The sequence below is a fragment of the Pseudophryne corroboree genome, chromosome 7, assembly GCF_028390025.1.
Source record: "Pseudophryne corroboree isolate aPseCor3 chromosome 7, aPseCor3.hap2, whole genome shotgun sequence".
Lineage (NCBI taxonomy): Eukaryota > Metazoa > Chordata > Amphibia > Anura > Myobatrachidae > Pseudophryne > Pseudophryne corroboree.
In genome coordinates this window covers 180,280,211-180,307,095 of record NC_086450.1, presented here as the reverse complement: position 1 = coordinate 180,307,095, position 26,885 = coordinate 180,280,211, and the positions used below count along the sequence as shown (strand labels likewise).

The 26,885-nt window shown below is 45.2% G+C and overlaps 1 protein-coding gene across 2 annotated transcripts in view; it reads left to right on the top strand.

Annotated features, from left to right (window-relative positions):
- Window positions 1-26,885, top strand: part of PTPRN (protein tyrosine phosphatase receptor type N) — a 282,930-nt gene that overhangs the window by 154,099 nt on the left and 101,946 nt on the right. For both annotated transcript variants that reach the window (XM_063933845.1, XM_063933846.1), the window contains 2 exons: window positions 163-242; window positions 834-898. In XM_063933845.1, coding sequence (XP_063789915.1) covers window positions 163-242; window positions 834-898 — 145 coding nt within the window. The remainder of the gene's footprint in view (window positions 1-162; window positions 243-833; window positions 899-26,885) is intronic.

Sequence of the window (26,885 nt, the reverse complement as noted above, 5' to 3'; positions counted from 1 at the left end):
CGTGCTGCCATATACCCCAGGAAACGGCACCTTGCACCCTTACAGTGTTACAACTATATATATTTATATATGGTTATTTGAAAAGTCCAAGTATTTAATTGGGTACTCCTATTGGTAGGTTGCTTGCTACTCAAACATATCTCCTTTCTCCTTTCTCTGCAGTGTGGCTGGGTCGGCCGTGACTTTCAGGATCAGGAAAAATCACCAGAACCTGACACTAACAGATGTTGCAGACCGTGCAGGTGCGTGGACAGAACACTGTTTATTTCCTACATCAAAAAAAGAAAATTATATGTTTACAATTTCCTCTAAATTCACCCAAGGTTATAAATTAAAATAAAACGACTTTATTTCTGACTGTAATGAAGCTACAGTACCATCAGTCTGTCACAAGGTGGCACTACAGCAACTATATTGGCGCTATACATGGGGCTGCTGTGTAACAGACATCAGAAACCTTATTACTTTTCTCCAGCTGTTGCTATTTCACTGCATCACAGTCACCGTCATATCTTGTGTACTGAATTTGACTCCTAATTACTAGTTTGCATATATTCTTCTAAGAAAGTTCTACTGTTTGTGTGATTATTGTTTTGTAATCTCCTATGGGTCAAGGATTAATGTCAGTGAATGAAAAAACTTTCTCTATGCAGCTCTGCATAAAGGTCTAGCTGGTGTGACATAATAATAATAGTAATAATAATAATAATAATAATAATAATAGTGGCTCACCAAATGTATTTAGCAAACATTACCCCCTATTCTATGTATAATTGTTTGCAAAGTCTGGCCTTTGAATAATTTCACTCTGAAGACTCATCTCTCTCTTCCAGTGGCTCTGAAGTCAGACCTGCAAACAGAGACAGGTGTGAAGATTGTCCAGACCGGAACAGGACAGGTGAGGGAGGCTAAAGTTTATGTATATGTCTATTTAATCTAGGGCTGTAGAAGAGCATTTCTCATAATATGAAGAAATACAATAAGCCTAGGTACACACTATACAATTTATTTGGCAGATAATCTGCTAGATTTAGCTGGTTGAAATGAAAATTTGGTATTGGATGACAGCAAATGGCAATCGACCATTTGCTCCCGAAAACTGCAAAATGGACAAATTGGTTAAATTTGTGTTTAACCAATTTGTATGAACGACAAGTTTTGTTAATTTTCTAGTGTTTGGGAGCAAATGGTCAATTGTCATTTGCTCTCATCCATTACCAGATTTTCATTCCAACCAGCTAAATCTGGCAGATTATCTGCAAGATAATTGTATAGTGTGTACCTATCATACTTACCTATTCCAGTGTTACATGTAATGTGGTGGTGGTGGCGTTACTGCTATATTACAGCAGTCTGCCCACCCTTCATACTGAGATTGGTATACCTTGGTACACGTTGCAGAAGTGTACACACGCATTATACAGGTACACACGCATTATACAGGTGATACACATTGCATACACTATGGACACTTTTCATATGCTGTAAATGCACTCAGATTACATGCTAAAGGTGTGTAATAGCTTACATATTAACATCCATCTATCTATCTATCTATCTATCTATCTATCTATCTATCTATAGTAATGAACAGTGACCAATACGATCCAACCACAAAAATTACAAAAAGTATGTGGGCACATGTGCAGCGCCCATCCTGCACATGTGCCCGCATTTACTGCGGGCACCTGCACAAAATGCGAATGCTTCTGCCTGTCAATCAGGCAGTGGCGTTCGCAGAGGGCCGGGGGGGGGGGGGCAACGTTCCGTTTCCTGGACAAAGACAGGCGTGGCTACAAAATGGGTTCGGTGCAGCGTGAAAGGGGCCATGGCGGGGGCATGATCGGGGCGCAGCCGCCGCAATTAGAAAAACGGCGGCGGCCTTCCTGCGCCGACAGGAGGCTACCCCATTTTCTGCGATGGGCGCCCCCCAGCATGCGTTCACATGGATTGCAAATTCTGCTACTTAGCAGAATTTGCAATCCAACCTGAATCAGGCCCTACGTCTATAATACCACCTTTACATCAAAAACCCAGGTTTCCGGACACAGTTCCAACCTGGATCAGACCAGGGTCAGACCCTGTTTACACTTCGTATTTACACTGAACCTTTGTCTGCCCTGCATGTCACTCACAGAAGCTCCCTTAAGGCGGACCTCTGCATACACAGCCAATCTTTTAAGCATAACTCGGGTTGGATAACCTTGGTCGAGCCGTTTACACTGCATCGTTACCCGGGTCCAACCCTGGTAGCTACCAGGGTCGGATTCCTTGGTTATTTTTCAAGAACCCTTTTACACCAAGCTGTACCTGAGTAGACCCAGCAATAACCCAGGTCAAAAGCTCAGTGTACAAGGGGTATAAGTAAAATCTCAGTCACTTAGCTCCAGAGGTGCCCATACATGATGCTACTGTACAATGTAATCGATATATTAGGCCATTTTAGACCTAATTGGCCAGAATTTGCAGTGTACAAGAATTGGAAGTCCCAAACAATAACGGTGGCTGTTAAGTGGGATGATGATCATATGCGACCATTTGTCATCATCAAACATCAGCATAAAAATTAGCCCCTCAGACCATTACGGATTTGCACACACAATGGTCTGATCTTTGTGTACGTGGTCACCTCTAGCTCTCTTTAGTTCTCTCTAGCTTTCAGCAACTTTCTGCAGTTTGTGTCACTTATGTTTCTTATATCTCACTGGTTAGAGGTGTGTGAACATTCGTTTTGGTGATTTTGATCTCATAAGAACAAAAGGAACAATAATGTGTCACATATGCTACATGTCATTCAAACCTGTAAAACATTCGCATGTTTTGACAACAGTATTCAAGAAATGACTGAACCTTCTCTTATAGAATTCTTTTTTGGGCTGCATATTGCGGAGCATTTCAGGATCTTTTGTTAAGAAAGAGCATAAATTTGGTGATAAACCATGATGGTGGGAGAATGGGTTCCCCTAGAGCTTACACACTTGTGAGCGGAGAGTCGGAACTAGGGTATAACAGGGCATTCTCAGGTAGGCAAGCTTCAGTGAGGGTGTGTTCACTGAAATGTGGATTATGCAGAGCTGGACATTAGTATACACGGTAAGTGCAAGTCTCCAGTGATGATAATTACTAGTAGCAAAACCACATGAATGTTGCACCTCGAGATGACACATACAAACAATGCAATCATCACGTGGTTATTTTGGATGTAAATTGTTGCTCCAACCTTCTTGTCGGTAGACATAAAGACAAGTAAATATGAGCTTTCATTTATTTCTCTTTTGGTACAAGATTATTTAGCACTAATATTTAAGCACCAATTTTAAAAATAATACACCAAAGGGCGCTATCTTTAGATGTTTCTCAGAGCGGGTGTGGATTAAAAGATCGACACTGTCTAGAGAGAAAGTCGATGGGGTAAAAAAGTCAACATGCAAATGGTCAACACAGAAAAAGTTGATACGTTTTGTGTTATTTTAACCCTAACCCTAAACCTAACATCCCCCTAGTGCCTAACCCTCCGCCAAGTGCCTAACACTAACGGTCCCCTTTGGCAGCCTAACCCTAACACTTCCCCTAGTGTCTAACTCTCCCACTGGTGCTTAACCCTAACCCCCTCTACTCCCCCAGTGCCTAATCCTAGTCGTACTCTTCCAGAGCCTAACCCTCAAGTGCCTACCCTAAGTGTCCACTCTAGCAGCAAAGGAACGAACCCTAACTGTCCCCTCTAGCAGCCAAACCCTAAGCCTCCGCAAAGGAACGAACCCTAACTGTCCCCTCTAGCAGCCAAACCCTAAGTCTCCACCAAGTGCCTAACCCTAACTGTCCTCTCTGGCATCCTAACCCTAACACTCCCCTTAGTGCCTAACCCTGACCCTCTCTACTCGCCAAGTGCCTAATCCTAGTCATACTCTTCCGCAGCCTAACCCTAACCCTCCACCAAGTGCCTAACCCTAACTGTCCCCTGCAGCATCCTAAGCCTCCATCAAGTGCCTAACCCTGACTGTCCCCTCTGGCAGCCTAACCCTAACCCTTCCCTAAGTGCATAACCCTAACATTACCCCTAAAAATCATGAAAAACTATGTGTTAACCACATGCATGTCGACCTTTTGACCCTGTCAACTTGAGTCAACATCATCCATTTATTGTTGACCTTTTGACTCTGTCAGCCTATTGATTGTCAACCATCTGGTGTCGACCTATTGACTGTATATTTATTTACACATTTCTTGTGAGCAGTTCACCAAATTACCTTCCAGACAGTTTTTTCTCCATATCTTGATATTGACAAAGAAGTCTTAATTTACAACCCCAAATAGTACCATACATTTTAGAATATAAGAGACTAAAACAGACAACTTGTTGCAGATAGAGCAAGAAATCAAATGATATGCTGAAATATGTGGCATAATAATTGGCCAAATCTACCTGGTTACAGCGATGGCGGTGGCGGCAGCACATCTGCAGCATATACTCTGGGTATTTACCCCGATAAGACTGCAGAGGGCATTCTCAGGGACTGAGCTTTCTCACAAGCTCTGTTCATGCATGCGATTATTGATACATCTATGCAATGTAATCAATAATCGCATTGCGGTCTGATTTTATCACATCACATCCTCGGATGGTGATAACTCGGCCCCTATATGACTCCACAACAATCAGATTGGTTTACACCACATCATCATTGATTTGTGCTATATGTAGGACATCACAAAACTCTGCAGTGCCTCACTTACTAGTAGTGCTAGATTTTAAAATGACATCAAAATTAGGATTGTTGGCAGGATGCATAGGGGTAAAAAAAAAAGGTATTGGGTCCAGGGTCGGTGCTAGGGTGTTCGGCGCCCTCCTGTAAACTATAAATTTGCGCCCTCCCATACTTTACAAAGCAGTGACACGTATACACATAATGCTCCCTGTAGTAGTGCCGCTTACACACGTAATGCCCCCTGTACCAGTGGCGCTTACACACACAACACCCCCGTAGCAGTGACGCTTATACACAATATGCCGCACAGTCACACACACAGATACACACTGTACATACATTACACACATACACAGTCACACATATATTACACATACATACACACACACTTTCAGTCTTTCACTCACTCTTTCAATCCTCTTATCTAAGGAAGTCTGCAGGCCGAATCCTCCTGTTCAGCCTGGTCCCGTGTGGCTCCGCCCCCCAGTTCTTGGTAGCCCCGCCCCCTTTTAGGTCAGCACACTGCACTGACACAGGGGAGGGGGAGAGGAGGCTTCATGCTGCTGGCACTGGCCCTGCTGCCTGTCATAGAGTGTGACAGGCACAGCAGCAGCAGCAGGGGGACATTAGCTCAGTACAGGAATGCAGAGCAGGGAGAGCGCCTCTCCATTCCTGGCACCTCCCTGCACTGCATCCCTTTGCTGAGTGGTTTGCGCCGGCTCTGATTTGGTCTAATAATTAGGAAGAAGAATATATTAGAGTTTTGTAATAATAAGTTTAATAATAAGTTCTCAGATTCTTAACATGTAATAGTAATACAGGTTGAGTATCCCTTATCCAAAATTCAAAATCACACATTTTTGGTTCCCCTACTGAGATAATGACACATATATGTGTATATTATATTATATATCTCTATAATATATCCATATATACACATAATATATAATATATAAGTCATTATCTCAGTATAGTAAAATGAAATGGTAGTATCTGATGCTAAACGGAATAGATCAGTGAATATATCTTCAGGTGAAAAATGAATATACAACGGAGCTAATTCAGTTATCCATGGAGACTCACAGGTCCACACTTCTGTTTTGAGGTCTGGCTACTCGGTCATCACTGACACTTGTCCATCACTGATTGTATTTGCTATGGTGCATTGGAAACAAAGAGAAAGAAGAAAGGAGATCTGTTTGAGGTGCAATGGTTGTTAAAATATAACATTTATTGATTAATTTTAAAAGTGGATGATATATCACACGGGGGGTCATTCCGACCTGATCGTACCTGTGCTAAATTAAGCACAACTACGATCACTTACACTGACATGCGGGGGGATGCCCAGCACAGGGCTAGTCCACCCCGCATGTCAGGCCGCCCCCCCCCCCCCCCCCACCCACACACACACACACACACACACACACACACACGTACAAAAGCATCGCACAGCTTGAAGAGTAACTCCCGGCCAGCGCAGATCCTGCGGTTGGCTGGGAGTTACTCATCGTTGCCCTGGGCGGACCGCGCCCACAGAACGGCGGCCAAACACTGCCGTGCCACCCCTTCAGCCTCTGCCTGTCAATCAGGCAGAGGGGATCACTAGGCAATGACAGCCGTCGGTGCCGGCGCATGCGCAGTTCTGACCTGATCACTGCTGCGATAAACTGCAGCAAGCAATCAGGTCAGAATGACCCCCACTGTACGGAACAACATCTATGCAAAATATTTGTTTAAAAACATATAAAGTGGTGCAAAAGTATAAGACAATGTGAATATTACAGAGAGAAATGAATAAAGATATACATTTTAAAACTTATATCTTTATTCATTTTTCTCTGTAATATTCACATTGTCTTATATCTCCCTCTTTTTGTATGGTGCATTGAAACCTGGCAGATATTACATATACTGTATGCATACGTTCTTTCCTCAAACCCCCCCCACAATTCTTGCACAGTAAAATATAATTGAAATCTGTTGAAAAGATCTGTTTGTAGTTTGATCACTCAGTAAGTGCCAAATTGTTCTGCACTTGATCCAAGCAACTAGATCAGATGAGGGGGCTACCCAGTCAAGAACGTAAAAAGCGGTTATCTTACTAATATATTTTTGGACATGCCTCAAAGCCTTCCAATCAATTTAAATGAGTTAATTGGACATTGATACAAGGGTATACAGTGCATCTGGAAAGTATTCAAAGCGCTTCACTTTTTCCACATTTTTCCACACTTTTTCCTCATTTTTTTCCTCCAAATTCTACACACAATACCCCTAATGACAACGTGAAAACGCTTTTTTGAGATTTATTAAAAATAAAAAACGAAGAAATCACATGTACATAAGTATTCACAGCCTTTGCTCAGTACTTTGTTGATACACCTTTGGAAGCAATTACAGCCTCAAGTCTTTTTGAATATGATGCCACAAGATTGGCACACCTACCTTTGGGAAGTTTCACCCATTCATTTTTGCAGCACCTCTCAAGCTCCATCAGGTTGGATGGGAAGCATCAGTGCACAGCCATTTTCTGATCTCTCAAGAGATGTTCAGTCGGATTCAAGTCTGGTCTCTGGCTGAGCCACTCAAGGACATTCACAGAGTTGTCCTGAAGCCACTCCTTTGATATCTTGGCTGTGTGCTTAGGGTCATTGTCCTGCTGAAAGATGAACCGTCACCCCAGTCTTAGGTCAAGAGTGCTCTGGAGCAGGTTTTCATCCAGGAGGTCTCTGTACATTGCTGCATTCATCTTTCCCTCTATCCTGACTAGTCTCCCAGTTCCTGCTGCTGAAAAACATCCCCACAACATGATGCTGCCACCACCATGCTTCACAGTAGGGGTGGTATTGGCCTGTTGATGAGCAGTGCTTGGTTTCCTCCAAACATGATGCCTGGCATTCACACCAAAGAGTTTCATCTTTGTCTCATCAGACCAGAGAATTTTATTCTTATGGTCTGAGAGTCCTTCAGGTGCATTTTGGAAAACTCCAGGCGGGCTGCCATGTGCTTTTTACTAAGGAGTGGCTTCCGTCTGGCCACTCTACCATACAGGCCTGATTGATGTATTGTTGCAGAGATGGTTGTCCTTCTGGAAGATTCTCCTCTCTTTACAGAGAAATGCTGTAGCTCTGACATAGTGACCATCGGGTTATTGGTCACCTCCCTGACTAGGGCCCTTCTCACCCGATCGCTCAGTTTAGACGGCCGGTCAGCTCTAGGAAGAGATATGGTGGTTCTGAACCTCCTCCATTTACGGCTAATGGAGGCCACTGTGCTCATTGGGAACTTCAAAGCAGCAGATATTGTTCTGTGTGCTTTGAGACAATCCTGTCTCGGAGGTCTGCAGACAATTCCTTTAACTTCATGCTTGGTTTGTGCTCAGACATGCACTGTCAAGTGTGGGACCTTATATAGACAGGTATGTGCCTTTCCAAATCATGTCCAATCAACTGAATTTACCACAGGTGGACTCCAATTAAGCTGTAGGAACATCTCAAGGATGATCAGTGGAAACAGGATGCACCTGAGCTCAATTTTGAGCTTCATGGCAAAGGCTGTGAATACTTATGTACATGTGATTTCTTAGTTTTTCATTTTTAATAAATTTGCAATAATCTCAAAACAACTTTTTTCACATTGTCATTATGGTGTATTGTGTGTAAAATTTTGAGGGGAAAAAATGAATTTATTCCATTTTGGAATAATGCTGTAACATAAAAAAATGTGGAAAAAGGGAAGCGCTGTGAATACTTTCCGGATGCACTGTATGGTGGATGCCATTGCTTATGTCCTACTATAAGCTGCAGTCACGCTTGAAGAGGAGGTGGACAGTGAGTGGGTGGGGAGTAACAGAGGCTGGCTCTGAATGACTCGGCAGTAGGTCATCCAGTAGAGTGACGGATGCTGCCCGACTAGGACTCCCAGAGGTGTAGCAACTCTAATCACTGCCCAGCTGGCTGGCATACTATAATTAGTCACTCATTACTGCAGGCACCGGTGCAATGAGGTAGTTCCGCCTCTGCTCCTGACCAGCCACTGAAATTGGAACAGTTAGAAGGTATGCTTCAGTGCATGTGGTTCTGGATGTCATACTTTTGGATGCTGGGAATCCGTGATTCATGATGTGACAGTTCTGGGTGCTGTATGCCTGTAGTTCTGGATGTGACAGTTTTATGTGTTGTATGTCTGTGCTCCTGGATGTGACAGTTGTAGGTGTTGTATGTCTGTGCTCTTGGATGTGACAGTTGTAGGTGTTGTATGTCTGTGCTCCTGGATGTGACAGTTGTAGGTGTTGTATGTCTGTGCTCTTGGATGTGACAGTTGTAGGTGTTGTATGTCTGTGCTCCTGGATGTGACAGTTGTAGGTGTTGTATGTCTGTGCTTCTGGATGTCACAGTTCTGGCTGCTATATGCAGGGCTGGCTCCAGGCCTACCAGCACACTGTCTGAGAACTTTTTGTGCCCCCCCCCTTACACATTTTTTCCACACAGTAGTAGTGCCCCTTCTACATTATGCCCTCACAGTAGTGTTCCTTCCTATATATTATGCCCACAATGGCATAATGGTAAATTCATGCATGATTAGCTGGCCATAATGGTCGTAATAATAAAGTACCTGTGAGTCTGTCTGTGTGATCTGATTCCTACCCCCAACTCTCACCCACTCTTCCAACAGTGTCTACTCACAGTCCCGGACTCCGCTCCTGTCTGTTGGGTGTTGCTGGCCCTGGCACAGGTAGCTGCTGTGCTGGGTCTGGCTGGGGATAGGCGGTTCCAGTGGGCCCTCCCTGCTCCAATGTTCACTGTTCACATTCTGGTAGTGTGGGCGCGTCATGACGCAGCGTGATGTCCACCACAGTGTTCCTCTGGGAATGGATTTTTGGGGGGGATGGATTTTGTGGGGCCTGTCCACGGGCAGCGGCCCCCTTGGGACCTCAGGAGGGATTATGGTGGCAAAAAATCAGAACGACCACTAAGGGGGCAACCCAGTTCAGTAGCACCTGTCGAATGTCCCTCGAGCTGGCCTGGGCTATATGCCAGTGATTCTGATTTTATTAGGTTGGGATGCTGTGTAACTCATACTTGCCTACTGCTCCAAACTAGTTTCAGGGAAATGTTATTAGAATCAGGGCCGGCCCAAGTTTATTTTTTTTAGTAAGCAAAAATTTATCTTGGCGCCCCTTGATGGGATAAAAGGGGTGTGGTCTTACACTAAAGGGGTGTGGCTACACAGTTGTGCTCCCCGTGGTACAGGGTGATAGTGGGTGACAGGGAGATAATAGGTTACTGGTGAGGCAGGGGTGACAGGGAGATGGTGCGTGACTGAGACATGGGTGACAGGGAGATAATGGGTAACTGAGGTAGGGTGACAGGGAGATAATGGGTGACTGAGGCAGGGTAACATTGAGATAGTGGGTGACTGATGTCCCCAGTACCAGATATACATGTTCCCACAGCGCCAGATATACCCCCAGTGCAGATACACATGTCCCCACAGCGCCAGATATGCCCCCAGTGCCAGATACACATGTCCCCACAGCGCCAGATATGCCCCCAGTGCCAGATACACATATCCGCACTGCGCCAGATATGCCCCCAGTGCAGATACACATGTCCCCACAGCGCCAGATATGCCCCCAGTGCAGATACACATATCCCCACAGCGCCAGATATGCCCCCAGTGCAGATACACATATCCGCACTGCGCCAGATATGCCCCAGTGCAGATACACATATCCCCACAGCGCCAGATATACCCCCAGTGCAGATACACATGTCCCCATAGTGCCAGATATGCCCCCAGTGCAGATACACATAACCCCACAGCGCCAGATATGCCCCCAGTGCAGATACACATGTCCCCACAGCGCCAGATATGCCCCCAGTGCCAGATACACATGTCCCCACAGCGCCAGATATGCCCCCAGTGCCAGATGGACATGTCCCCACAGCGCCAGGTATGCCCCCGGTGCAGATACACATATCCCCACAGCACCAGATATGCCCCCGGTGCAGATACACATGTCCCCACAGCGCCAGATATGCCCCAGTGCAGATGCACATATCCCCACAGCGCCAGATATGCCCCCAGTGCAGATACACATATCCCCACAGCGCCAGATATGCCCCCAGTGCAGATACACATATCCCCACAGTGCCTCCCCCCCAAAAGTGCTGCTCACCGCGCTGCTGTGAGGGGAGGAGAGCGCAGCGTGCGCCTCTCCTGCCTCGGGCTCTCAGTCTCCGGCGGAGGTGTCTATCTTCAATTCGGCGCCGGCCCGTGAGCCAATCAGGAGCCTTAGCTACCGGTCTGCGAGCTCTGATTGGCTCACGGGCCGGCGCCGAATTTAAGCTAGTCACTGCCGCCGGAGACGTCTGTGCGTGCCGGGCAGCAGTGGCCGGGAGCAGATCGAGCCGCTTGCTGGCCACCACTGCTGTAGAGAGTGAAGTCACTGTGACTCACTGTCTGCAGCAGCGCCCTCTACTGCCTGGCGCTCAATGCGTATACGTCGGGCCGGCCCTGATTAGAATGTGCCACGTTCGTGCAGCACACAGTTGATGGTGTATGTCAAGCTGTATCTAAAGGGTGTGTTTAGCTCCAGCTATGGGCGTATCTATACCACTCAGAGGTGTGCCTTACAGTGGCAGGTGAAACGAAAGTACTAAGGGGCATATTTAATAATGAGTGATATTCTTGTTATCACTATAGATGTGTGGCTCCGGTTTTTGGAAAACCGAACTCGTAGAACTTCCGGTTTCCAAGTGTATCCGAGCCATGACTCGGGTATTCCCACCAGACTCCAAAACGAGGCAAAATGTAATCTTCTCGACGTCAGATCTCAGGTGTTTTGGATTCAAAATAAATCCCTCCCGCGGTGAGGGACTTATATTTCACACAGGAACACCAGGTGCAGAGCACACTAGACTGCCAGAACATTATTAATATTAATCCTTAACTGGTGTGCACAGCACAGAGCTCCTCCTAAATAATACAGGACAGCATTAAAATAATGCCATTAACCATTACAGTAATCCTTTATTGGTGCACAGTCACACTGGTGCTGTAATTGCCCGCAGTGCAGCCCAGAGCTCCTAATACTGGGGCAGCATTAACCCTTTACTGGTGTACTGCACACTGGTGTTGTAATTGCCCACATGACAGCCCAGAGCTCCTAATACAGTGCAGCATTAACACTTTATTGGGGTTGTTGTCAAGATGCCGGCTGCCGGAATCCCGACAACCGACAAATGCCAACGCCAAAATCCCGACAGGGTCAGGAGACCGACGCCAGAATCCTGACAGCCATCGTCATAACCGTAAGTATAGCAGGCGCACTGGCGTATTTACTGTCCTACACCACACACCCGGCACCCATTTTTTTTAATACTTACCCTCTGTCTGCAGAAATCACATTTTCCTGTTGTTTCACACATTTGCAGTAGGAAAATCACTGGGAAGATGGCCACTTTCATGGAGACCTGCGCATGCGCGCTACACTCCAGGACAGCACTAGAGTCCCCTAGTGACCATTGTGCCCAGAGTCAAGAACGCTGCCGGCCAGAGAGGAGGGGCCCAGAAGGAAGCTGCACACTGGCCTCTGCCTCTCAAGATGCCCCTGAGTGGGTGGGTTAGGGTGGGGGGTTTAGGTGCCACCCGGGAGTTTAGGGTTAAACTGCCGGGGAAGGGGGGGTAAGGGTTAGGCTGCAAGGAAGGGGGTTAGGCACCACTGAGGGGGTGTTAGGATTAGGCTGCGGGGAAGTAACGGTTCGGTCTAGACACCTCCAGGGTGGGGAGGTTATGGTCAGGCACTAATGGGGTAGATTAGGCTTAGGCTGCTGAAAGGGAGAGTTAGGGGAGAGGGGAGAACCTCCCCCTGTCAGGATTTACACTATCGGGCTGCTGACGTTGGTATTCTGACTGCTGACATCCCGTCAGCCAGGATATCATGCTGAATCCCTTTATTGGTGCTGCAACTGCCTGTAAAAGTTCTTAGTGTGTTCCAATTTCCAAAGGTACCAGTGTGCCACCATTAATATGCAGTGCAGTGAGTCACAACAGTGTGTAAAAATAAATACATATATAAATAAATAGGATAAAAAAGTGTGTGTTCAGGGCCAGGCAGTGGCACTGTTACAATAATGCTCAGTAGGTGCCATACCACCACATTAATAATATAATCGCTGTGTGAGTCGCAGTGTGAAGTTGTTGTCATTTGTTAAAATACTGATTTTTTTTTTATCCTGTGAGATATGGATCACGATCAGTCAATAGAAGAGCAGGAGCAGCATCCAAGAGCTAGTACTGAGGCTACTACCAGTCATGATGATGATACTAGTACTTCAACATCTACTAAAACCGGTGCGCAAGGGCATAGAGGGTTTAAGAGAGGGCACCTGAAATCAAAACAATATTTCTCTATGCTAAGTTAAAAAAAAAAAACAATATCTCTACAGAGAAAGTTTACTTCTAAAAAACTTAAAATTGCCAACATGCCATACACCACACACAATGGCAAGGAAAGGCTCTGGCTTTGGCCTTTATTTGCGATTGGTGGCTCTAGAATTGCTATCAGTCGTCAGGCATGCATCTTCTTCTGTAACCTCACATGATGATGCAACCCGTTCTCACTCAGAGCCTAGAAAATGTGTCAAATTTAAAACAGGCAAATCAGTGCAGCAAATACCCACTAAGGCTGAAGAACAAACTGCGTGTTCAGAAATGTCACAAAACCCAGAGGAGAGTCTAATGGCATCCATATTAGCTATGAGTGAATCTGACATTTCTGATACTATTCTCGTAGAGAAGCCTCCTTCCACCTTTTCTGCACCTTCTGAGAATGTGGGGATGAGCAGCACAAGTATTGGTGGTGACATAGAAATTGTGGATGCTTCTGTGGAAGTGCAACAAGATGAGTAGCTGACAGCATTAATGACAGTATTTGTGTCGCTGACGGCATTAGTGAGGATGTTGATGATGAGGATGCTGTATGTGTCAGTCAGGCACCAGTGACCGCAGTTCTTGTCTGTGATAAGAAGAAGGCCATTGTCACTGGCATAAGACAAAAAATTCACCTCAAATGTGTGGAATTATTTTTACGCAAATCCTGGCATCAATTGTCAAGCCATCTGTAGCGTTTGTAAAGCTAAAGAGGTAGGGATTTTAACCATCTAGAGGCCTCCTCCCTGTTACATCATTTGCAGCGAGTTCATGCAAAGTTTTTGTCAGAATCTGATAAATCTCCTAAAATAATACCATGCAGTTCAACATCAGCTAGCGCCCATCTCTCAGCTAGAGCCCAGCACACACAGTCTCCACTGCCAACACCTTCATTATCACCAATCTCCACATTAATGATCAGAGGTAGTACTCTTGTATGCAAAGTTCTAAGGCTAACTGACCCCAAAATCCCCCCCTTCCCCCTTGCCATTAAGGATTCCTCAGAAAAATCCTTGAGCGCTAGGCTTGCTGCTGATGCTGGGGGTGAAACTTCATCCCTGTAGGGGACCAAGAAAACTAGAAGTTTCAAACAACAATTGACTGTGAAACAATCCTTTGCAAGAAGAAGCAAGTATGAAAGCTGCCGTTCAGTTGCACAGTGGATCACCAGAGCCAGGACGGCTATGCTAGCATTAGATGTGTATCCAGTAATCCATTACTAAATCTGCTTTTAGATAGTTAATTGAGGCCCTGTTTCCCAGCTACCAATTTCCATCTCGGTTCCATTTTACCAGAAAAGTAACTTCTCCCCTTTTCCAGGACGTTAAAATGAAACTGATTCTTGGCCTACAACATGCCATTGTACCCACTGTCCACTTACAGTACCATCAGATATGTGGACAAGCGGATTACATGACTGTGACAGCCCACTTGGTGGGTGTATCACGTTCAGTAGCAGCAGTAGTATGTAACACAAAACACCAGCTCATTCACATGCAGGTTGCTCTCTGTTTTGCTGAGAAGGTGCGAGAAATCTTATTAGGCGCTGGAAAGAAAATGGGCAGCCTAGGGTACACCTCTGGGGTTTTCCTCTTCCCCCAAAAATGGAACAAGAAATACAGGTATGGAGTGGTGCAACCAGGGCGCCCTCTTTCTGTGGTATTTGTGTGAAGACCAAAGCAATGATCCCCTTTAACCAATTAAATGGTGAACATAGTTGAAATATGTTGGTATGAATTCCAATGAGTATCACATAAAAACGTAAAATTTAATACAATTATTGTATTCAATTTTACGTTTTTATGTGATACTCATTGGAATTCATACCAACATATTTCAACTATGTTCACCATTTAATTGGTTAAAGGGGATCATTGCTTTGGTCTTCACACAAATACCACAGAAAGAGGGCGCCCTGGTTGCACCACTCCATACCTAGGTTTCTCTCTGTATCACCAGCTTCACTAAGAGGCATACCAGTGTCAACCTGTTAGAATAGCTAAGGAATAGCAGTCATAGCAATGTGGCTTACTCCACTAGTACACTCCTCAGGATTTTCATTTCTGATAGCACCAGTAATATTGTGAGAGGAGAATGGGTGAATTTGAACACGTCCCATGTTTTGCACACACAATCAACTTGGTGTTACAAAATGTATTTTAAAATGACAGGTGCATGCAGGAGATGCTGTCTGCGGCACGAAAAATATTTAGACATTTTCAGTATTCAGCAGCAACATATGGAAGATTACAGCAGCTACAGGAACAGTTCAATTTGCCATGACACCAACTGAAGCAAGAGGTAGTATCAATATGGAATTCCACCCTTACTATGCTTTAGCAAACGGGGGAACAGCAACAAGCCATCCAAGCGTACACAGCAAGCCATGACATCAGGAGAGGAGGGGGAATGTACCTTTAGGTGGTCAAAATTGGAAATGAATGTTATTGAGATTAATAATATTGTAGGAACTAATATAGGCACACATTATATGATATTAGATGTTTTTAGCATTTAAACAAAAACTAAATACAGATAGAAAACCAAAACATGTGAGGGTGGTTTTGCAAAACCAGAACCAAAACACGAAAATTCATCCAGATCCAAAACCAAAATATGGGGGTCAATGCAGGGGCATTTTAAGATAGGAGGGGACCCATGTGCAGCCTCCTCCATCCTGGCCCCCTCCTCTCTGCCGGCAGTGCAACACTAGAGGGCTCAGACTCTAAGGTGCATGCACAGATTTCAGGTAAAATGACATGGTGGGCATTTTCCCACACAATTCTTTACTGCACAATGTGCAAGATGCCATGAAAACGGCTCGATGCGCCATTTTCCCAGTGATTTACTGCAGCGTGGCTCTGGTGAATAAGTATTCCAAAAATGGGTGCAGTGTGTGTGTGGTGTAGGCACCCCTGGACTTGGGCGGTGTGCACCGCACACATTGCACCCATTATAAATACGCCAGTGGCAGGGGCGTTTCTACAGAGGCGAGGGCCTGTGTGCAGCTCCGGGTGGGCCCCCTCCTCTGTACGGCGCTGTAGACTCCGGCATTGTGCCGTAGTCTACTCCGCATGCGCAGGTCTCCGGAAACATGGCACCCGCCATGATCCGGAGACCAATTTGGCTACCGCGCATGCGCGGCGGCCATTTTGGTGTTGATTTCCGCCGCGATTGCAGGTCCCGGCGCTGGACTCCGGAAAGGTAAGTGTTAAAATGGGTGCAATGGGTGCGGTGTGGGTCCCCCCTGGACCCAGGGGTCCGTGTGCACCGCAACCATTGCACCCATTATAGAAACGCCATCTTAATCTTAAATGATGCTCCAACCAATCAGCTCTAACAAATTCTCATTTTTCAAACACAGGCCCAGATTTATGGAAAGTGATAAATTTCACAGTGATAAAGTAACAATCAACCAGCTCCTAACTGTCATGTTACAGGCTGTGTTTGAAAAATGTTAGGAGCTGATTGGTTGGTACTTTATCACCCTGCAATTTATCACTCTCCAAGGCCAGATAAATCTGGGCCACAGTTAGAAGCTGATTGGTTGGAGCACTACTACTCATTATTAAATACACCCCTAAGTGGAGAATGCTGCCAGATGGGTATTTTGTATGGGTGGCATGTGCAGTCACAAAAAAATAGCTAATTTACGTGATTATTGGCATTGCGTCTGAGAATCAGCCCCAGTATGTCACACTGGTTTAATAAAATGAGTTCTCTGGCAAAGTATTTTTAAAACTTCCAGTGCTGGGGCACACATGGCGCAGTGCCATACTACTTACTATAACTACACAGGAGGGAGAGGGCTCTGGTCAACTTTCCGGGGCAGGAGGAGACTGAACCTGGAGTCTCCCGCAGGTTGTAGGAGGGTAGGCAACTATGGGTATTTGTGATCCAGGATATAACTGCTCTGGATGTTGTGTATCTGATTCTCAATATGCCAGTCCTGGAAACTGTGATTTTGATGTTAACATAGTATCTAAGGCTGAAAAAAGACTATTGTCCATCGAGTTCAACCTATTTGTGGTCTCCTGTGCAGTATTATTTTTGGACTAAATTTTGTCTGAGGCTGATGTCAGCCGTTGTGTTTTATTCCTCTTTTTTTTTTAATAACTATAGTGCGTGACTACGCACAATAACCCTGGATATCCTTATCCATTAGGAATTTATATAACCCATTCTTAAAGGTGTTGCCTGAGTCAACTCTCTCAGGCAGGGAATTCCAAACACGTATTGTCCTTACTGTGAAAAAAACCTTTTTGCCGCTTTGTGCGGAATCTCCTCTCGTCTAACTTGAGCGTGTGTCCACGTGTCCTCTGTGCTGATCTTACCAGAAACAGGTCACGCGCAAGCTCTGTGTATTGTCCCCTTATATATTTGTAGATGTTGATCATGTCCCCTCTTAGTCTTCTCTTTTCCACTGTAAGCATGCCTAGTTTTGCAAGCCTTTCCGTGTATTCCAGCGTCTCCTTGCCCTTAATTAGTTTGGTCGCCCGCCTCTGAACCTTTTCTAGCTCCAGGATATCCTTTTTGTAGTATGGTGCCCAAAATTGTACACAGTATTCAAGATGTGGCCTCACTAGTGATTTATGTAATGGGAGTATAACACTCTCGTCCCTTACATCAATTCCCGATTTTGTACATGCTAATATCTTATTAGCCTTCTTTGCTACAATCCTACTTTGGGTACTGCTGCTTAGTTTGCTATTTATGTGAACAACTAAGTCTTTTTCCAGTACATAATCTCCTAATATTACGCCATTTAGTATGTAGGTGTTCTTTTTGTTCTTGTTAGCACAGTGCATTACCTTACTCTTGTCTGTTTTGAAGCTCATTCTCCATTTGGTCCTCTCTTGTAAATACAGTTTGTCTGCTATGTCATTATCATTTTTGATTAAGACTCCAAACTTGTCTTTTAAAGGGCCTATACTCTCCTTTTTTAATCTCTTGCTGTTGATATATTAAAAAAAAATATTTGAGATTCGTTTTGCTTTCCTTTGCTACTAGTTTTTGCAGTTTCTGCTTTAGCCGTTCTTATTTCTTTTTTTGAATATCTTGTTACAATCCTTATAGTGCTGAAATGACTCCGCATTCCCGTCAGATTTGTATTTTTTGAATGCTCACCTTTTCTTGCCCATTAGTTCCTTTATCTTTTTGTTAAGCCACATTGGTTTGGGATTGTTATTCCTTCTTTTGCTGCTCGTGGGAATAAATTTGCGAGTATTTTTAACTAGCAGTGATTTTAATACATTCCATTTCTCTGTAGTATTTTTCCCTTGAAACAAAATTTCCCATTCAATGTTCCTTAAAGCTTCGCTCATCATGTCAAAGTTGGCTTTGCTAAAGTTTAGAGTCCTAGTTGAGCCAGTATATGACTGCTTATGAAAACTGATATTGAATATGACCATATTGTGGTTGCCATTTCCTATGGGCTCCCCTACTATAATATTTTATACTAATTCCCCATTGTTTGTTAATACCAGGTCTAAGATTGCATTGTACCTAGTTGGTTCCTCGATTAATTGAACTAAGTAGTTATCATTTAGTATGTCTAAAAACATATTACCCTCAGCAGTATCAGATGAATCTTTTTTCCAATTTATCTCTGGATAAGAGGCGTAACTAGGCTTTTTGGAGCCCATGGCAAGATCAATAATGGCGGCGTCCCCCGCCCCCTCCCCCCACCCCCAGAAAAAAAACTACCAAAAACTGCAAAGTAAAGTATGTGCGCACACCACCGGAACGCCCTGAACAAAATTGCCACTGTGCATAAAGATGTCAGGGTGTGTATGTATAGCTGTAGCTGCAGTGGTGGAAGTGGATTTTTTTAAGTGGGGGTATGGAAAGGTGAAGGGTGCAATTATGCGCGCACCCCCGAAAAGGGGGCGTGGCAACTCTAAACAGGGCGTGTCCTTCAGTGTAGTAGGACCCCTTATACTACCTAGTACTGGTGCCCCTTTAACATTATAGTACACGGTATGAGCCGAAATTCACATTATACCACACGGTATGAACCGAAATTCACATACTAACACACGGTATGAGCCAAAATTCACATTATACCACACGGTATGAGCCGAAATTCACATACTAGCACACGGTATGAGCCGAAAATTCACATTATACCACACAGTATGAGACGAAATTCACATACTAGCACACGGTATGAGCCGCAATTCACATTTTACCACACGGTATGAGCCGAAATTCACATACTAGCACACGGTATGAGCCGAAATTCACATTATACCACACGGTATGAGCCGAAATTCACATACTAGCACACAGTATGAGCCAAAATTCACATTATACCACACGGTATGAGCTGAAATTCACATACTAGCACACAGTATGAGCCGAAATTCACATACTAGCACATGGTATGAGCCGAAATTCACATTATACCACACGGTATGAACCGAAATTCACATACTAGCACACGGTATGAGCCGAAATTCACACTATATCACAAGGTATGAGCCGAAATTCACATACTAGCACACGGTATGAGACGAAATTCACATTATACCACACGGTATGAGCCGAAATTCACATACTAGCACACTGTATGAGCCGACATTCACATTATACCATGCGATATGACCCGAAATTCACATACTAGCACACGGTATGAGCCGAAATTCACATTATACCACACAGTATGAGCCAAAATTCACATACTAGCACACGGTATGAGCCGAAATTCACATTATACCACACGGTATGAGCCGAAATTCACATACTAGCACACGGTATGAGCTGAAATTCACATATCACATGGTATGAACCGAAATTCACATACTAACACACGGTATGAGCCGAAATTCACATTATACCACACGGTATGAGCCGAAATTCACATACTAGCACACAGTATGAGCCAAAATTCACATACTAGCACACGGTATGAGGCGAAATTCACATTATACCACACGGTATGAACCGAAATTCACATACTAGCACACGGTATGAGCCGAAATTTACATTATACCGCATGGTATGAACCGAAATTCACATACTAATAATAATAATACTTTATTGTCATCAATAGTTCAAGAAAAAAATACATGAACAATCAACGAAACTAAAATTAAGCATACACAGAGACCATAAGAACAGAGAGAGCACTCCTGAACCAAGACCTTCTCAATTATCAATTTATCTCGGTTCTGTCCGGTTTAACATGTTTACTGCTGTTGGGAAAAAACTACCCCTTAACCGGTTAGTCCGACAGAGAATAGAACGATAACGCCTATTAGATGGCAACACAGAAAACATCCCCACATTAGGATGAGATAGATCTCCCAAAATACTTCTCACCTTAGTGAGGAGCCTTTTTTCATATATATCCTGAATACAGGGCAAACTAACTCCAATAACTCTACTCGCAGTTTTAACCACTCTCTGAAGGGACTTACGTTCTACTGCAGTACAGTTACTGAACCAAGCCATAATCCCGTATGTAAGGACACTCAGAGCCGGCCTTAGGCATAGGCAAACTAGGCAATTGCCTAGGGCATTTGGTATGCTTAGGGGCACCAGCAGCTTCTGCTGATTAAAATGATATGCGGCATGCCAATATTCTGTGTGTATTCCTGGAAATCACTGTAATGTAGCATTTCGTATGCAGATACAGCCGCAGTCGCACACAGAATATAGGCATGCTGCATATCATTTTAATCAGCAGAAGCTGCTTGTGTATCCACATAGTAATGCAAATAAGATGCATTTTTATAAACAAAAGACGCCCAACGTTAGCAAAGCTGCCAGCTGATTCATGCCAGGCATCTCTTGCAAAACTGGCGGCGGTGCTAGGGGGCACCAGCCAAAATCTTGCCTAGGGCATCATATTGGTTAGGGCCAGCTCTGAGGACACTCTCTAAAATGGGCGAATAAAAATTTACTAAAATCTCCTTACGTATTCCCACCATACGCATTTTCCTCAGTAAGAACAAGCGTTGTTGGGCTTTTTTGACAACACATCGTGTATGAGTACCCCAGGACAAATCATTGGAGATGTTAATACCCAGGAATTTAAAAGACTCAACTGTCTCCACTACCTGGTTATTTACAACTATAGGACAAAAGGGCTGCTTATGCGATTTCCTAAAATCTACAATAATTTCTTTCGGTTTTTTTACATTTAGGATTAAATGATTTGTTTGACTCCAAGCTTCTAACCTAGCGACCTCAGATCTATATTCTGACTCATCGTCCTTACTAATTAAACCTACAACTGCAATATCATCGGCAAATTTAATAATGTGAACTGACTCCGATTTAGAAAGGCAATCATAGGTAAACAGGGAGTACAACAGGGGACTCAGTACACAACCCTGAGGCACCCCCGTACTAATTACAAGCTCGCTAGACAGAGAATTGTGCAATCTAACAGATTGGGGCCTGTTTGTCAAGAAATCCAAGATCCATCTACATACAAAGTTATTTAATCCCAACTGAGATAGTTTAGACACCAATGATGTTGGGATTACCGTATTAAACGCTGAACTGTAGTCCACGAACAAAATTCTCGCAGAAGAACATGTGGATTCTAGATGGGTAGCCACACAATGAACCAAAGTGATAGCAGCGTCATACGTCGACCTATTTGCTTTATATGCAAACTGAAAAGGATCCAGATTAGCTGGGATATATTTCTTTATGTGTCCCATGACCAATCTTTCAAAGGCCTTCATTATAAGAGATGTCAGAGCAATTGGTCAATAATCGTTTGGCTCACTGGCCTTACCATTTTTGGGAACCGGGACGATAATAGATGACTTAAAACACTTAGGCACATGACAAGTGGCAAGGGAAAGGTTAAAAATCATGGTAAAGATCCCAGCCAACTGCTCAGCACATGTCTTAATTACATTTCCCGGGATCCCATCTGGGCCGGGGGCCTTACCTGATTTAGAACTGGCAAAGCACCGTCTAACAGACAATTCATCCAGTACCAGGGGCTCCGCATTCTCCAGACTCCCATCCCAATCAACAGGGAAAACAGCCATGCTATCAAAACGAGAATAAAATATGTTTAACGTCTCCCCTAGGGAACTGTCATCCTCTTTATGAGAAAGATTCTTATTAACTTTGTAGTCAGAAATGTCTTGGATGCCTTTCCACAAGCTTTTTGCATCTTTATCATTTTTAAACTTGCTTTCAAGTTTAACAGAAAAGGCTCTCTTTGCCTCTATAATACCCTTTTTTAATTTTTGGCGGGCAACCCTAAAAACATTTTGGTCACCAGATCTAAATGCTTTGTCTCTCTCACTTAATAAGGTTCGAACCATGCCATTTATCCATGGTTTATCATTTGCAAAAGCTCGAACACACTTTAATTGTTACACTCTCTATACAACAGCATACATAACCAAGGACCATGGAGGTCAGGGGGTCCACATTCACATTATTGTCGTCCCCCAATGATTCTTCAATGAACAACCCCCAATCAGTAAATTCCAAAGCATCCTGAAGTTTCTGCATTGCACCCTCAGGCCAGACTGTAATATTAGTGCTGGTCGGCCTAAACCGTTGAACTACGGTTTTGTATGCTGGGACCAAAAATAGGGACATATGATCAGAATGACCAATATTACTATGTAATATTATACTGTATGAGACGAAATTCACATTATACCTTACGGTATGAGCCGAAATTTACATTATAGCACATAGAATGAGCCGAAATACACATTATAGAGTGAGGGGATCCTACCCCCTTAATTAACAAGGCCCGCGGGGCACTGTGGTGAGGGGAACCTACCCCCTTAATTAACTAATCCTGTGGGACACTGTGGTGAGGGGAGCCTACCCCCTTAATTGACTAATTACAGAGTTTTGCAGCGGAAGTATGAGCCGAAATTCACATACTAGCACACGGTATGAGCCGAAATTCACATTATACCACACGGTATGAGCCAAAATTCACATTATACCACACGGTATGAGCCGAAATTCACATACTAGCACATGGTATGAGCCGAAATTCACATACTAGCACACGGTATGAGCCGAAATTCACATTATATCACACGGTATGAACCGAAATTCACATACTAACACACGGTATGAGCCAAAATTCACATTATACCACACGGTATGAGCCGAAATTCACATACTAGCACATGGTATGAGCCAAAATTCACATTATACCACACGGTATGAGCCGAAATTCACATACTAGCACACGGTATGAGCCGAAATTCACATACTAGCACACGGTATGAGCCGAAATTCACATTATACCACACGGTATGAACTGAAATTCACATACTAGCACACGGTATGAGCCGAAATTTACATTATACCACATGGTATGAATCGAAATTCACATACTATCACACGGTATGAGACGAAATTCACATTATACCATATGGTATGAGCCGAAATTCACATATTAGCACATAGAATGAGCCGAAATACACATTATAGAGTGAGGGGATCCTACCCCCTTAATTAACAAGGCCCGCGTGGCACTGTGGTGAGGGGGCCTACCCCCTTAATTAACTAATCCTGTGGGGCACTGTGGTGAGGGGAGCCTACCCCCTTAATTGACTAATTGCAGAGTTTTGCAGCGGAAGTGTTGCAGCGATTTCTCACCCCAAGCTGCGGCGCTTCTGCCACCTCCGACACTCCACGTCTTCGGCGCCACCCGGGATGCAGAGAACCGCATCGGGGATGCACCCTTTTCAATGTGGTCTGCTGCGCTCCGAAGGGGGATCTTCTCTCCGGCTGCAGGATCCCTATCTGCACCATCCTCTTCGCTGTTCCGCGCCGTCTTTTTTAAGCCAGCCGGGGGCTTCTGCGGGTTCTTGCTCTGGTAAGCGGGTGTCCTCCGCGATGCCGGTCCTCCCGTCGCTGGTCAGTCTCCTCCCTTGCTGCAGGGTCCCGGTCCGCTGAAGGTTGAATGTCCTTCCCCGGTCCAGCGGCTGGCTGGACTCCTCTTCTGCGGCGTCTTCTCCACTCAGCGCGGACGGCTCTGGTCGCTCCGGTGACAGGGGCAGGCGTGGGCAGCTCCTCCCTGGCATTGATCCTTTCCTGGTCCTGCGGCTCGCTCCCTCGCGTCTCCGTTCCCGGGTGCGCAGGTCTCTGTTCCCAGGTTGCACGGCCAACTCCTTCTTCCAGGGTGAGTCCTCCAGGACCTCCGGCCTACTTCCTACACGCTGCTGTCAGCACACTGCTAATTAAAAATAAATATATATATATATATATATATACATACATACATACATACATACATACATACATACATACTTCTGGGTCTGTGGAGAAGTGCCGGTATGCCATAGCGCAGTATACCGGCCCACTTCGACCACTGTATATATATATATATATATATATATATATATTATATATACACACACTTATACACACACACATAGAATACATACATGGAACACATACACCCACACACACACAATTATACACAAACACACTGAACATATAAACACATAAGTATACACACAGATAGAAGAAAATATACACACACGTAGAAGACATACACACAAGCATGTAGACAAACACACACTTACAGTGACACCTGGACACCTGACACCTGTGCTGACTGGTGGCTCGGGCAAGACCAGGGAAATGCTCATCGCTAGGCTCCGCCCCCTCACGGCCAATTGCCGCGATTTGCGGGTCAGTGGGAGGAGGGGCAGAGCCAATATGACACCCTTCAATGAGAAACGTCCTGTTGGCTCCACCACTCACCGACCCGCGAATCGCAGCATAAAGCCTCGAGGGGGCGGGGCTCCAAACGCTGGCTGATGCCTGGACCCTGACGCGGCTGTGGGCGCATGGGGCGAGCGGGCCATGCAGGTACTGGTGGCGCCCCCCTCTGCTGGAGCTGCCACGGCGCCCAGGGCACGTGCCCTGCTCGCCCTGTGCTAGTTACACCTCTGCTCTGGATAGTTAAAATCTCCCATCACTACTATGTCTCCTACTCCTGCTGCTCTTTCTATTTGCTTCAGTAACAAATCCTCATCAGAACTTTTTTATTCCTTTACCCCTGCATGCAGTTTCAACCCATAACGTCTCAACAGTATTTACAGTCCCCCCTTGTATATCTTCCCGTATATCAGGTTTTAAGGATGGCTTTACGTAAAGACATAGTCCTCCACCCCGTTTATTTAATCTGTATCTCCTGAACAGCGTATAACCCTCTAGACTGACTGTCCAATCATGAGATTCGTCCCACCAACTTTCAGTAATGCCTATAATATCATACTGTTTGCTTGCTGCAAGGATTTCTAGTTCGCCCTTTTTACCTGTAAGGCTTCTAGCGTTTACATACATACAATTAAGATAAGTATTTCCCCTTGTGCCAGGGACATCATTCTCTTTATGCAGCATCGATGACCCATAATCGTTAATAGTGTTTTGGTAAAACATTTTTTAATACCCATGTTAATACACTTGCCGGCTGCTCTTTCCCTCCCCCCTACTCCTCCCCCATTTCATTCACTACCGCCATCCCCACTATTCTCACTGCATGACCCGTAGTTTCTAGCTAAATCCTCCCCCCAGGCACCTAGTTTAAAATCTCCTCCAACCTTCTAACCATCCTTCCCCAGCACCGCTGCCTCCTCCTCATTCAGGTGCAATCCATCACGACAAAAAAGATGGCGCTTTACTGAGAAGTCCGCCCAGTGTTCCAGGAACACAAACCCCTCTTTCCTGCACCAATCCCTAAGCCACACATGCTATTTGTTTATTATTCTGATTGTTACAATTCCTGTGATATATATATATATATATATATATACTGTATATATATATATGCCAGAAGACAAAAACCTTTTCCACGTGCTTCAATCAGCAGCACCTCACAGTAATCCCCCTGTTAGCGGGAACGAAAAACAATATGGAAATGTAAACCAGAGGGCGCTATGACTCCACACTATTGCCCACAGATGAGTCCATACACAAATTAATAGACCAATGTCCAAATATTTCAGTGCTCACCGAAGAGACTTGCTTGAAACCCCAATCTGGTACTGTTGTTCAGGGGCGTCGGAACAGGGGGGGCAAGGGGGCAGCTTGCCCCCCCCCCAAATATGACAGAGGCGCAGGGGAGCCGGCGCTGCTCACTCAGCAAGGGTATGCAAAGCAGGGAGGCGCTCTCCCTGCTTTGCTACCCTGCTGCTGCCGCTGCACCTGTCAAACTGGATGACAGGTAGTGACAGCGCTGGCCCCGTGTAGCGCCGCTCCCTCCACCAGTGTGCGGCCTCTGCCCACACACTGCTACGCTGCTGCCGCCGACTTCCCCTGCTGCCGAGACGGTGGTTTTTTGGGGGGGGCGTGGCCTAATCGCGGGAAAAAGTGGTGGTGGTGATGGTGGAGGGGGGTAACTGTGCAGTGCCTGACCCCTGACTGAGTCCCCAGCCCTGGCTCAGTCTCTCAGCCAGAGTCAGTTCGAGGGGGGGAATGTGATCACCCCCCCCACCACCACCACCTCTACAGGAAAAGGCAGGGGCTGAGCAAGAACAGCAGCCTCACTGCAGCACAGCACACTGCAGCATGTGCTGTGCTGCCAACATGAGAGCTTATGCTGCTGCCCAGTAAGGAGGGAGAGGGGTGAGAGTGCAGTGCACCAGGGCCCCCGGTGGACCCCTCCATCAGTCCCAGGTCTGGGTAATTAGTACCTGCTTCCCCCCCCCTCCTCTCGGCGTCACAGACGACATAGGACGGAGCCGCTGCTGCTGGAGTAACGGAGCCTGGAGAAACCGGAGG